Below are 14,680 nucleotides of genomic sequence, written 5' to 3' on the forward strand. Positions count from 1 at the left end.
GCACCCCTGTGCAATGGGATGGGAACGCCCCAACCCTCCCAACTCACCCATCCAGAGGTGTCCGAGTCCTCATGCACCCTTACGAGGGGATGAGCAGCCCCTGCGTCTCCTCTTCCCCACCTTTAATCCTCCATGCAAACGGCTGGAGAACCCCTGCATCGTCATGCAAGGGGGATGGGAAGCCCCGCCATCCCCAGGCACAAGCTGGGAGAACCCTCACTGCCACCCTCACTTCTGTGCTGCTGCCAATGGTGCCTTCAGAGTAGAGCCCTGCAGTGGGACTGGGATCCTGTGGGTCCCGGAGGACCCGCTGCCAGAACAGCTGGTGCGGGATTTAAAAAAAAAAAAAAAATATCAAGAAACAATGTGGGAGTGGGATAGGATTTTTTTAAAAATGATTTTCCTGCACCACCACCACATTAGCACTCTTCCAGTCTTCTGGAACTTCTCCAGCATTCCAAGATTTATTTAAAGTTAACTTTAGCAGGCCAGAGATCTCCTCAGCCAACGCTTTCAGGACTCTTAGGCCTTCTGATTTACCACTCTAGTTTTTGTGTCATCTGCAAACATTACCAGCAATGATTTTTATATTTTCTTCTAGCTCACTGACAGACATACTAAACAGTACTGGGCCAAACAGATCCCTCAAGGACATCACTAGAAACACCCTCATTTACAATTACTTTTTGAGATCCAGTTAGCAACTTTTTGATCCATTTAATATGTTACTATCCATCATGTGCTGCACTGATTTAGTATAGTGCTAATTTTTAATCAAAAGTAAGTCAAATGCCGTACAGATGTCTATTATGTTAACCAAACTTGTAATCTTGTAAAAAAAGCATTATCTAGTTGATCTGACAAGACCTGTTTTTCATAAACCATGTTGATTGGTATTAGTCAGCCATTGCTAATTCATACCTGCTTTACCCCTGCATTTCCCCTGATAGTTCCAAGAGACTATCTTGGGTTCCTGACTCCAGCAGATGGGAGGAAGAACAAGTCTAATGGCTGGATGTAGAAGCTAAACAAATTTGAATGGAAATAAGATGCCAATTTTTAGCAATCAGGATAATTAAGCACTGGAACAACTCACTTAGGATGTGAAAATCTGTATCTTACCTCAGGAGCTATGGCCTGCATTGTATGCAGGTCAGCCAGATTATATTACCATCTGACCTTGGAATTTATGAACCTTAAATCATTAGAGAGAGAGAGCGCGATTGTAGTAGATCAGAGGGATAGCTCAGTGGTTTGAGAATTGGCCTGCTAAACCCAGGGTTGAGAGTTCAATCCTTGAGGAGGCCATTTAGGGATCTGGGGCAAAAATTGGGGATTGGTCCTGCTTTGAGCAGGGGGTTGGACTAGATGACCTCCTGAGGTCCCTTCCAACCCTGATCTTCTATGATTAACTCCCTGCCTCACACACTAGTTAGACAGAGGCCAACTCTAGAGGACATATATGCACTGGCTTTCAAATTCTGCCCTCTGTACAGGACACGCTCAGTGGCTGTCCTTTCACTTAAGGAATGGGTGCCTCAATATAGTGCCTAGGGGCAGAAAGAAACTGAAAGAGAGCACCACAGGGACAGATTTCTAAGGTCCAATTTACCACATGTACATTGGAGGCTGCATGAACAAAGCAGTCGTACCAACGCGGCACCTGTGAGAACCCAGGCCGCAGTCACTCCTCTCAAGCCAGCTGTGAAGCTCTCCACGTGTACTGCTTCTCATACCCCTCTTACCTTTGGGAGCAGCGTGCATAAGGGGCCTTCGTCATGGTGCAGCTATATGATCTCCATAGCATTAGAGCAGCCGACAGATCAGCCTGCCCTGAACCACACCGGATCACAAGTAACAGGACTGTACATTCAAATCCCAACTGACTTGTTACTGGGCTATAGCCTGGCTTCACAAGCTTGATATTTCCATTAACCTGAACTCACGAGGCCTGCGTAAAATGCAAGTTCCCAGGTGGGACAGTCCCCCCCACCATTGTTCACGTGGACAGCTGCAGCCGTGGATCTCAGCCTTGGGACTGTGTCTGAGCACGTGCTCCGGAATGGATCGACTCATGCAGGCCGAGGCGATGACCAGAGCATCTGCAGACTGCAAGCCGTTGATGTGGTGGCACTTACCCACATCAAGGGCTTGGAGCCTGAGCTCAGCCTGCAGCAGCTCAGCCTTCTCTGGAAGGAGCTCCTAGCGTTCCCCATGCCACTGCCCATTCCTGGCCGCACTGCAAGAATGCCTGAGGGCTCCAACCAGGGATCAATGTACTGGGCAAACACTTATTAAAAAGATGGTGCCTGCTCCATTCAAACAAGCAGAGCCCACTTCTAAAGAAAACTGCAGCTCCTGGCCCCAGAGGGTGACATGGGATTCTGACCTCGGGCCCTTACTTGCTAAGGCCTGACAAGCTGCTGGCTGAGGAGACTGGGCCTGTTCCAGACCCCCCAAGGTGGTACTGGCCCTTTTAACACACACTCACGCACGCTAGCTTTTCTTCGCACTTTTATCCAAACTACATGTACATCACAGTAGAGCGCTGCACCCACCCAGCAGCGTTCCTTACACATGGCTAAAAAAACAGATGGGACACAGGGGGCAGGGGAGAAGTCTCTCTCAGGCAGAGTTCATGCTGACAGGTCACTGTTATCAAATCTCTCCTGGTCATACACCTCTGCCACCACCTTCCTCCCAGCAAACCAGCGCCCGTTCAGGGCCTGAATGGCTTTGTGAGTCTCTGAGGCCATAGAGAACTCTACAAAGATCTTGACAATGATCTCAGCGTCCTCCTCCTCGCCCTGCTTCTCTTGGTAGATGATGACCCTGTTCACTGCCCCAAACTTTCCGCATTCTTCTGTCACTTCTCCCTCCAGATCATCATCAATGTCCTTTGGATCCACCATGTTGCGCAGCACCATCACAGTTGACTGCAGGAAGAGGAAGGAAAGAGAAGTGACTGAGTCAGTTCATGGGACCGCTGGGTTAACCCTGCAAAGCCATGGCACCTGCACATCACAGCAGCCATTGCAGTGCCATGCCTGAGCAGCAAAAATTAACATCCCCGGGCTTTCTGGAACCAATGTGTAATGGCATCGCTCAGGGGCGCCGGAAGTATGCTCAACCCATGATCAGTACAGCCCAGAAATTATGGCTCTTCCACAGGCATCTCCAGCTCAACTGCTTAGGCGAGCAGCATACCAGGAATTTGCCACTTGTTTTGTGCCCTGAAGAGGTGGCTGGAGAGATGCTATTTTTCAGACTATGTTTAAACCTTACAGAGATGGATTTATCAAACTGATTTCCCTCCTCTTACCTTCAACAGCAAGACACATTTTGGTGGCAATTATTCTTCATGTTAGTTTTATCTTGGAACTTAGTGGCTGGTGTAAGTTGTTGGCCTCACAGGCCTAGAGACTGAAGACTTCTCATCATTCCCAGAACAAGTACCTTACAGGTGATACCCATACCCCAACCCATCAGTGTGGCTCACGCTCCAGAATTCTCCCAAGCCTTTACCCCATTCCATCCTCCTGTCCTATCACACCCTTCTGTAACAGGAAGTCCATCACCATCCTATCATTGCCTGTGGGCCCCCCCGACGCCTGTCCCTCTCCATCCCCCCATATCTCTGGCTCAGACCAGCAGCGCAGTCAGCAGCGGGTGAAATTAAATAATTTTAAAAATTGCTCTGTATGCACGTGAAACCAGCTCTTATCTCTTTGTAATGCACACCTTCTCAAAGCCTCTCCCCACTCAGGCCAACACAACAAACTCAAGGATTTAAAGGTAGCCATCCTGCAGCAAAAAAACTTCAGGACCAGACTTCAAAGAGAAACTGCAGAGCTTCAGAGCTTCATTTGCAAATTTGATCCCATTAGCTCAGGATTAAACAAAGACTGTGAATGGCTCGCCAACTACAGAAGCAGTTTCTCCTCCCTTGGTGTTCACACCTCAACTGCTAGAAGAGGGCCTCATCCTCCCTGATTGAATTAACCTCATTATCCCTAGCCTGATTCTTGCTTGCATATTTATACCTGCCTCTGGAAATTTCCACTACATGCATCCGATGAAGTGGGTATTCACCCACGAAAGCTTATGCTCCAATACGTCTGTTAGTCTATAATGACAGGTTTCAGAGCAGCAGCCATGTTAGTCTGTAGCCTCAAAAAGAACATGAGGACTTGTAGCACCTAAGAGACTAACAAATTTATTAGAGCATAAGCTTTCGTGTGCTACAGCCCACTTCATCGGATGCACTGAATGGAACATATTGTAAGTATATATATACACACATACATATACATACACACACACACACACACACAGAGAAGGTGGAATTTGCCATACAAACTGTAAGAGGCTAATAAAGACGAGCTATTATTAGCAGGAGAAAAAAAAAAACTTTTGCAGTGATAATCAAGATGGCCCATTTAGACAGTTGACAAGGTGCGAGGATACTTAACATGGGGAAATAGAGTCAATATGTGTAATGACCCAGCCACTCCCAGTCTCTATTCAAACCCAAGTTAATGGTATCTAGTTTGCATACTAATTCAAGCTCAGCAGTTTCTCGTTGGAGTCTGTTTTTGAAACTTTTCTGTTGCAGAATTGCCACCTTTAAGTCTTTTACTGAGTGGCCAGGGAGGCTGAAGTGTTCTCCTACCAGTTTTTGAATGTTATGATTCCTGATGTCAGATTTGTCCCCATTTATTCTTTTGCGTAGAGACTGTCCGGTTTGGCCAATGTACATGGCAGAGGGGCACTGCTGGCACATGATGGCATATATCACATTGGTAGATGTGCAGGTGAACGAGCCCCTGATGGCGTGGCTAATGTGATTAGGTCCTATGATGGTGTCGCTTGAATAAATATGTGGACAGAGTTGGCAATGAGCTTTGTTGCAAGGATAGGTTCCTGAATTAGTGTTTTTGTTGTGTGGTTGCCGGAGAGTATTTGCTTCAGGTTGGGGGGCTGTCTGTAAGCCAGGACTGGTCTGTCTCCCAAGATCTGTGAGAGTGAGGGATCATTTTTCAGGATAGGTTGTAGATCCTTGATGAGCGCAGGAGAGGTTTTAGTTGGGGGCTGAAGGTGATGGCTAGTGGCGTTGTTATTTTCTTTGTTGGGCCTGTCCTGTAGTAGGCGACTTCTGGGTACTCTTCTGGCTCTGTCAATCTGTTTTTTTCACTGCAGCAGGTGGGTATTGTAGTCTATTGAATCTATTTCCCCATGTTAAGTTTCCTCACACCTTCTTGTCAACTGTCTAAATGGGCCAGCTTGATTATCACTACACAAGTTTTTTTTCTCCTGCTAATAGCAGCTCATCTTAATTAGCCTCTTACAGTTTGTATGGCAACTTCCACCTTCTCTGTATGTGTGTATGTATCTATCTTCTTACTATACGTTCCATTCAGTGCATCCGATGAAGTGGGCTGTAGCCCAGGAAAGCTTATGCTCTAATAAATTTGTTAGTCTCTAAGGTGCCACAAGTACTCCTGTTTTTTTTCTTAGTCTATAAGGTGCCACAGGACTCTTTGCCGCCACAACAAACTCAGAATTTGCAGGTCAAGCCATTTTGGAAAAAGGAGTTCGGGAAACTTTTGGTGTAGCTTTAAAATGCATTTTCTGATTTATCTAAACTCCCCCCTTGAGATGTGATGTAACAGTTCTTGGGGAAATTAAGGTGTGGGTCGTGTAGATCGGGTTTTTATGGATAGCTCGCTTCAATCTTAACTAGGGAACAGTCAGTGTCTCAACAATACCACCGTTGGGCCTTTATATTTTCAAAGTATAGGACACATGAGCTAATTCTCACAGCCCCTCAAGAGGTGCAGGTCATTATTATCCCTATTTGGCAGAGAAAAAGAGCGGAAGGGCCTTGTCCAATCCCAGAGTGAGTCAGTGTCCAAGCTGAGATCGGACCTTCAGAGTTCTGTGCCATCACTAAGGTATCTGAGAATCACTGGGTGGGAGTCTCTGCCTGTGTACTGCAGGAGGTCAGACTGGTCACAATGGTCCCTTGTGACTCTACTGAGCAGAGTCTCATGATGTCACCTGTGCTTCCCGCATGAATCAGCCCTGTCTTGTCATCCTCATCCGTGCAGCATGTCTGAAATTAGCTGTAAGCTCCTCAGTGCTTAGTACTGCATTGACTGGTGGGAAGGAGGGGGACTCAGAAGGATCAGACAAGGATCACATCTCTATTTTGTGAGGAGATAGCTATGGTTCACACCCACAGAAATGGAACTGTGAGCCCTCTCTGTACCTACACTGAGATACCCAGCATGCTTTTGGCTGCAGTAAAACAGCCAGCAATAGTGCAGATGATCATCAAATGACAGATTCCTTAACACCACAGATCCAGTTTTATTTCCTCCCACTTCATCAGTCGCAGCCAATGACAAACTATGGTGACACGTGAATGACGGAGAGGAAGGAGAAATCTGGGGACCAGGACATCAGTGACTATAATGTCCTAATAGACTATCAGCATCTTTGGTCTAATGGCTGGACAACGCAGCACAGCGAAGAGTGAGGTCTCTCTGAGCAAGGCACCTCACTACAGAGTTCCTCCTTTACAAGGCAGAGAGGGAAAAGCCATGCAGCAGGTGATGACTGGTTATGATACAGGCATTTGTATTCCAGCATTAACTCAGTACGACATTTAGGGACACATCTTTTGTGAACTTGTACCATACATTGTACTGCCGAACTACGCAGAACTGAAAGACAGACCCAAGCCAGTCTTGTGGCCTGTAGGCTACACTGTATCTCTGGGAATCTAGAATTAACTCAGGGTCATGCTCACCTCCTGTTTGCGAAGCAGTTTCTGCATCACCATGTGACGGGCACTGCTGCCTGATATGCTCATGTGCTCCTGTTCACTCAGCATTTCAGGCCTCTCCGACTCCTGGAAGATCTCCTCCTCCTCCTTCTCCTTCTTAACCTCCAACAGAGCCAATGTTGGGGGACTTGCTAGGATAGGATTCACTACTCCCACCTGTGGAATAGTGACTGGAATGGGAGGTCGAGCGGGGGTCACACCTGCAGGTGAATACACAGATTGAAGGAAGAGATAAAGGAGCCTACCTCTAGGATTGGCACTCTGCCACATCAGGAAGAAAGCCAGCCAGTGACACCCAGCCTCATGGAATTAGGAGAAAGGTTTTAGTAACTGAAACATGAACCACTGAGAGAGCCTGACAACAGGGCAAACAGCGACTCAGGACAAGAGAGGCCAGGCTCTACCACCAGGTACGATGCACAGACGTGGTCAACCTGCCTATTCGAAGGGGAGACAGCAAGATGTGGCTGCATCTGTTTTGCACGTGGTAAGTGACCAACATGGTGCTTTTGCTCAGGCACTGTGCATCCCTGCCAGCTCTGGGAGGCTTAGTGCCCTTACAGCACTCACCACACACTCATGGAGAGGCCTGCGAGGCAATGCAAGGAGAAATCAGAATTCTCTGCAAACAATTCAGTTTCAGTACGATTCAGTTTCAAACCCTTTAGTGGGGCTTGTGGCCTGTCTTCCCAGCGCAGGAAGGACTGAGGCCACGTCTTAAAAGTCTGCTCATGCCCTTCGTTCAGGGACGGTTTCATTTTTCCATGTACAAAACTCACCAAGTAACAAAGTTATTCCCCTGATCAAAGCAGCTGCAAGGAACCTGAAAACTTTTTCCTTGCATCTCTCCCCACTGCTGCAGGGTCAGCCACAGAGCCCACCTGCTTCCCACAGCTCTTCTCTTCAACTGAGTTCTCTGAGCTCTTTACAGGAATCACATGGGTCTGTAACCGAAGAGGGGTAGCTGGCCCCAGGCTCCCTGGCTACACTTTCCAAGAAGTGACCCCAGCTGTGGGGACTGGTGCTATCTCGGAATAGTTGTGGAAATGACAGAATGAAGAGCAGACGCACCCGTAATGACTCCTGGTGCCTGTGCTGCCATTACGGCCTGCGGCAATGCCCCCAGAGGCTGAGCCAGTGTCAGCGCTGGTGACACCAGCCCAGGTGTTGCTAAAGTGCCAAGGACTGCAGCTCCTGCCACTGCTTCCTACAAGAGAAAAGCCAGAGAGTGTTAATTCTGCTTCAGAGAGTCATTCTCAGGTGTGCTCTGCTCAGGTTCTTTCTTTTTACCTTTGTAGAGACTTACCAAATAGCCAGGACATGGGGGCAAATGAACTGTAAAATTACTAGGGCCAGCTCAGCCACCAGAAAGAGCGGAGAAATGTATGCAACTCAGCTTAATCACACAGACACATGCCGAGGATTGCCCTGAACTAGCCTTTCTTGTAGACAGCCACCACATGCCAAACCCCTGAAGAGCAGGCACTTTCCCCACACTTCATAGTTATCACCCAACGCCAGTCAGCTCATGTGCAGGGCCCTGAATGATAGACATGCCAAGGGATCCCCAACTCAAAGTCTCCAGGATGGTTTTAGCAGGATGGAGTCAATTCCAGAGCAAAAAGCTTCCCCACTTCCAAACCACCTCTTGCTCTCTTAGGTGGCCCTAATTAGGCAATACTGTTTCAGAACAATCAAACTAAATCAAAACAAATAAGCCTGTCTGTGCTGTAAATCAGGCCTCTTTCTACACCTTGGCATGCCAGACCCAAGACTGGAGGGTGTAGCACAGACAGCTACTCCTTGGCCAGTCTCCACATGAGACCGGGAGAACTACTCTGTAGGGTACAACAAAGGCCACCTAGTCAGGATTTCCCATAAGTACTGCTGACTCAGTGCATTGTACGAATCGGTATCCCTGTGTTCAATAGGACTGCTGGACTCTAAATAACGCACGCACTCACCCACCTCATTTCAAATCCTGCTGCTCTGTTTCTTACCTGAGCTGTTATCTTTGCTGTGGCAGCTGCTGCAGCCACAGCTGCTGCAGGGGGTAATCCTCCAGGCGTTGCAGGTGTTAGGAGAGGCATTGGGGGAGTAACAGCTTTGCCAACCCGGAGATATTGGCCTCCCAGGTCAAAGAGATTCATAGATGAGACAGCATCTTGTGACGACTGTGCCTTCTCATACTCTGCAATGATAATTGGAACCCTGACAGATCGCTCCTTAAAGATGGACATTTCAGGCTCCCAGGGACAATGCCCCACCTGCCTGCCTCCTAAACGTAGAACACTTTCCCTCCACAATTTAGGTTTGTACTTCTAAGAACACAATGGTCTTGAGCGGCAGTCATCAGTGTCCCTACCAACCACTCCCACACCTCCTAGATCACACACCCAACCCCTCTGGTTGTCCAGGATCTTCTCAAACATTCAGCGTAAAGGGAGATGGTTCTAATCACATCCTAGGTGCCAGCTGAACACGAACACAGAATCCGGTTTCCAGCTGAGAGCCAGGCAGCCCTCTGACATCAGGCCAGGGGTTGCTCTCAATCCCACTCTAACCCATAACTGAAAGCAGAAGCTTATTGCCACTGCAGGGAGCAGACACAGATCCAAATCCAATGACATCCCCACCCCACTCCATGACAGGTATCAGAGCAGCCAATTTACCAATGAAGCCATAGCCTTTGTGCTTCCCTGTTGTGGGGTCCCTGGCTAGCGTGCAGGACTTAATCTTCCCAAAGGCCTCAAACACACTCTTAATGTCGTCATCTGAAAGGTCCTGGTGAACAGATGCCACGTAGATGCGGTTGAAAGCCCGTGCCTCCTCAGCTAGCTGGTCTATGATTGGCTGTGCCTGTCCAATATTACTAGGCCTACCAACCTGTGGAGAGCAAAGCAAACACAAACACCTCTTTGAGTGCTCCAAGAGGCAGCACTGTGACTCACCCAAGACACAAGGACTGCAAATGCTAACAGAGAGCAATTGAACCCCACATAATACTTTCCATGGCATGGCAATTAGCACCACAGAGCCACAATTCATTATGATGTCTGGGTTGTAGTCTCCAGTGACTCCACAGGCCACCATGGGATATCAGGGTTACTGAGACAACCCAGATACAGGACGTTTTCTGTGGCACTTGTTCCTGAAGCAAGCATATTTCAGACTTGTATCTTCCCTCCCTCTCTAGTGACTAGCTTCCAGTGCTACAATGACTAGCTGTCAATGCTACAGGCAGGGCACAATGCCTCCATACCATTCTCCGGAGCTCCCAAAAACCCATAATCGATCAGGCACTGCAATTGCCTGAAAAGGGAACTAAGAGGAAATGACTTTGGTGAAATATGTAAGGACACTGGGTTTTCACCGATACCGCAAAAGGAACGCCCCCAAAAGTCTCCCACTCCCGTCAGGGAATCTCTTACTTGATGCCTGGGAATACAAAGCTCAAGTCCCTTGTTCCTTTCAGTTTGTACTAAATCTTTCCCCCTCTTCATGCAGAGAACTAGGTTACCCCAGAGCCTCATTTCCCTCATAATACACATACAAACAAGCCCCCTTTCTGCAGAGCCCAACAGGCACCACCAGGGTCAGCAGTCACTCACCTGCCCGCTGCCCACAAGACTCCATATCTAGGCCACAAAGGGCTCCCATTCTGTGGATGGGGCAGAACAGAATAGCGCCCAACGCCCCTCCCTCCTCCTAGTGTATATTAACACTTTATGGGCTCTTCCCAGAGGGTCAGAGGCAGGTGCCAAGAACCAGCCAGTTCTCAGTGAGTGGACTCAGGTGGCGCATTGAAAAGAGGCCCACTGAGGAACAGATCTCCTAGAAACATAGATTTTCTTCTTTAGGCTCTTCTGACCATCTGAAAAGCCCCATCCCTGCAACACAAACAGCAGCATGAGCCAGCCTCGCCTCCCACGTAACGCAACCGGCTGTCACTCACCTTTATGTTCCTCCCACCCAGCATGACTGAGTTCATCTGCTCCAAGGCCAACTGAGCAGCTTCAGGCACCTCGTATTCCACGAAAGCAAAGCCCTAGGATAGAGGGGAAACCCTATTAAATTGTACCCATCTCTTCTTGTTGAACCCCTAGTGCTCGCATTCCCCACTCTGCCGACTAATGCACCCTGTCTGTATCACACTGTGCCAGATCCCAACCATTCAGCCAGAGCTTCCCACCCTCAAAGCCTTTCCCAGTAGCATGCTAATGCAGAGAGCAACAAGCTGAAGCACGAAAGTGCCTGAACAGACTCGTGGCCACTTGCTTCTTGAGCTGCTTATACACAGAACAGGCCGTTTAGCCAGGCAGACAGACTAGTGCGTGCACACGAGGCAAGCTAACTGCTCGGCATTCCCCAAGCTCCATACCCCACACGCAGCTGTTAGGTCATCGCTATGGCTTCCGGGGACACTAAAACCTATGCAGCACAGCAGGTGAACACATTCAATCCTAAAAGCTCCAGCTCCGGGCGTATGCCCAGAACCCTCAGTGGAATACAACAGGGATCTCTTGAAGAACCACCTCCTAGACAGCTTGCTCTATACTGCAGACTAGGAGGGTGCAGGCCCCTCCTTCCCTAGATGCATGCAGGGTGACCTTAGAGAAAAAGAAACCACTCCTAGGGCTGTTAACCAACCTTGTGTTTCATTGTAACAGAGTCCCAGGACATGTCAATGCTTTTGATAGGTCCAAATGGGGCAAAGGCCTGGCGGATGGTGTCCTCTCCCAGTTCGTAGTATATGGAGCCCACGTACACACGACACATGATGGCCAGCGCCCGCTGCCTCTGAGCTGCCATCTGTATTGGAAAGAAGAACTGGCTGGTTAGCTTAGGGGGTCGTCACAGATACCAGGACAGCTCTCTCCCCTGTCCCGCCCGCCCCAGGAGCTGTGACCCAACAGCAAGCAGCTCCTCATTGGCTGCAGCACAGCCTGGAACACTCTTAGTGGTAAAGAAGTATTTTCGCTCAGTGCATGGACTGTTGGGGAGTGCAGGGCAGTAAGGCTCACTCCCAGGGGCACAGTCAAGTCTCTGATTTGCTCTGCCACTTTAGCAGCCCTAACTCCAACCCACCCTGACAAGATCACATCTCTGGCAATGCCTGCAGCAGGGGGAAATACCTTCATTCTAAAACAGCTTCCCCTCCAGGCAGCAAGGGATCCAACATCAGGCACTAACAGCAATCCCTCCTGTCCTGCATGGCGCAGCAAAAGATCCAGTATTGTGTACCACATGCTCTCATTTTCCCCTACCCTGGGCATCAAGGGATCTAGCACTGGGAACCACCTCCTCCCCACTCCCTGGGCAGCAAGGGGTTTGGAACCGGGCTCTACCTCCTCCCCTCTCCCTCCCTTGGCATTAAAGGAGCTGACACTGGGCAGCAGCTGCACTGTACAGTTCAATAAAAACAAACAAAATCTAACAATTAAACAAAACCCTTCTCTTGAGGAAGTCTGTGGTGCTCAGTTAGCATCTTCCACTGGTATTGGCACCTACAGTGGTACAGCCCCAGAGACTCAGCCATTGTCTATCCCAGTGCAGAGAAAGCCTCTGCACTCTTTTCCTGAACCTATCTGAAAAAGTCTTTTTGCAAGAGGAACCTGGTTGTTCCCCAGATGGTACCCCTAAAACCAGCTTCCTCCAAGCCACATGGCAGTTCTAAGAACTTCACCTAGGAAGGTGCTGCCTGCTAGGACACACTGGCCAAATCTGTGATCTTATCAGCATGCATTGGGACCAAGGCAGAAAGAAAAGCCCTGCAGAGGCAGCTCCCTATAATCAGCAATAGTGTATTTATTATCGCACACTGGAGACTTGTACAGGGCTACATTCTTATTCTGCATGGAACAGCTGGAACGAATGCAAAGTGGTGAGGGCCCTACAAAGAGGGAAAAAGCAGCACTGATCTTAGTGCCTTCCTCCCCAACCCAATTCTACAGTACTCCACAGCCAAGTAGGGAGCTCTGTGAACACTTACCCCCCCAAGAAGGGCCTTGCTATAAGGCCATTGCATGAAGGTCTAACTCAGGTGGAGAGCTCTGGCATAAGGGTGAGCACAATGAGCTCAGAGTTGTTCTGTGTCCTGTCTAGGGATGCCACAACTCATATGGTAACAAAGGGGTGGCCAGGGGGTCTCTCCTGCAACACAGTAATGGACAGAGCAGGCAGGGACTGTGTCTGACGAGCAACCGCACAAAATAAATACCAAATGCATTTGAGCCTGTCACCACGACCAGGCAAGTAACTGTTTGTAGCTGAAAATACAGCCTCAGTCGGGACTGATTCCTAGCACTTCAGGGGAGGGAGAGCTATCATCGAACCAGGTTCTCACACCACACTACTGTTCTTGCAGTTATATTAGATAACTTGAACCTGGACTCATCAAACAAAGGAAACAAAGGTTTTGTTTTACCTCTAAGTTGGGGCTGTGTTTTATGCTTTTAAATGAGATTTTATGAAAGCTCCAAAACCCTGTGAGCCAGGTGAAAAGTGAGGCACAGTCACACTGTAGAGCAGCTAGGCAAGAATATCTCTAGTGCAGTCTCCCAATCCTCCCACCCTTGGGAAGCCAACATTCATTACTATCAGCCCCTTTCTTCCACTGGTTGCATCAGGGGTTCCCAAACTGCATGCAGGCACAACCCCATTTTAATGTATTATTTTCTGCAGAGATCACAGACAGCATGGAGGATGCAAACAGCTCTACAAAACGGCATCCTCCATGTGGCGTAACCTTGTACATAGGGTGCATGTGAGGTCACGCTGTGCTGAGGACGCCAATTTGTTCATACACCGTACATACTAGGTCACGCTGTGCTGAGCAAACTGACATCCTCTGCACACAAAGGATCATCACAACGCCATCTGCTGATGGGGTCACGGCCCACAGTCGGGAACCTCTGTTTTTATATATTGACTTTTTATTTTTTACAGCTGCCTTCATTTCCCCTCTAAAATTGGTCTTCTTCCTCGATTGTGGGACAGTGGTGTTTTGGGGATCTAGTAAGATGTTCTTAAATTATTCCTAATCATTCACATTTTTCTGATTAAATTCTTCCTCCCAACTGATCTGGCTCATAACTGTTTTCAGCTTTGTGAAATTGGCCCTAGTAAATGCACCAAGCATCTATATTACTGGTCTGGACTTTATTCTGCTTGCACATTATAAATGTGATCAAGTTATGATCACCTGTACTTAAGCTACCATTAATTTTTAGAGCTGTGATCAGTTCCTCTCTCTCTCTCTCTGTTAGAACAAGGTCTCATACACCATCCTGGATAGGCTGCAATATGTTCTGAGTTAGGGAATTGTCATCTATGCTTAGAAATTCCAAGGATGTTTCTATACTGGCCGCACAAGACCTCCGCCATACGTCACTCAAACTGAAGTCCCCCATGATCACACAGCTTTTATCTGTACACACTGTAATTACGTGCATAAAAGGAAGCAGTCATCCTATTCATTAGTGGGCTTTGGTGGTCTGTAGCAGACACCAACCAGTACCCCACTTGTGTTTTATCTGTCTTCTTCAGAGTTTTCAGCAACTTGCACACAGCTAATGCCATTTTTGAGATAGAATGCCCCTCCCCCTTCCCATTGATCTTAACATTCCCTTTGGGTGAACCAACCCACCAGGTTTCAGTAATACCAACTAGATCAAGTTTATGCTCATAAATGAGCAATTCCAGTTCCTCTTGTTTGTTACCCAGGCTCCTAGCATTGGTGTTCAGGCAATTAGATAATTTCTTCTCTTCATGTTCTTTGGTTCCTGGATTAATTTTGTTCTCAACATCTTGATTTTGTGCTGAGTGCTC

At 48.2% G+C, this 14,680-nt stretch overlaps 1 protein-coding gene across 9 annotated transcripts in view; it reads right to left on the reverse strand.

The window, feature by feature from the left end:
* Positions 1-2,501: 2,501 nt before the first annotated feature.
* PUF60 (poly(U) binding splicing factor 60) overlaps positions 2,502-14,680 on the reverse strand; it is a 57,118-nt gene continuing 44,939 nt past the window's right edge. For all 9 annotated transcript variants that reach the window (XM_043538884.1, XM_037891727.2, XM_037891729.2 and 6 more), the window contains 7 exons: positions 11,501-11,662; positions 10,806-10,898; positions 9,523-9,736; positions 8,851-9,041; positions 7,922-8,057; positions 6,815-7,050; positions 2,502-2,936 (listed from right to left, as the gene is read on the reverse strand). In XM_043538884.1, coding sequence (XP_043394819.1) covers positions 2,637-2,936; positions 6,815-7,050; positions 7,922-8,057; positions 8,851-9,041; positions 9,523-9,736; positions 10,806-10,898; positions 11,501-11,662 — 1,332 coding nt within the window. In that variant the 3' untranslated portion in view covers positions 2,502-2,636. The remainder of the gene's footprint in view (positions 2,937-6,814; positions 7,051-7,921; positions 8,058-8,850; positions 9,042-9,522; positions 9,737-10,805; positions 10,899-11,500; positions 11,663-14,680) is intronic.

The sequence above is a fragment of the Chelonia mydas genome, chromosome 2, assembly GCF_015237465.2.
Source record: "Chelonia mydas isolate rCheMyd1 chromosome 2, rCheMyd1.pri.v2, whole genome shotgun sequence".
Lineage (NCBI taxonomy): Eukaryota > Metazoa > Chordata > Testudines > Cheloniidae > Chelonia > Chelonia mydas.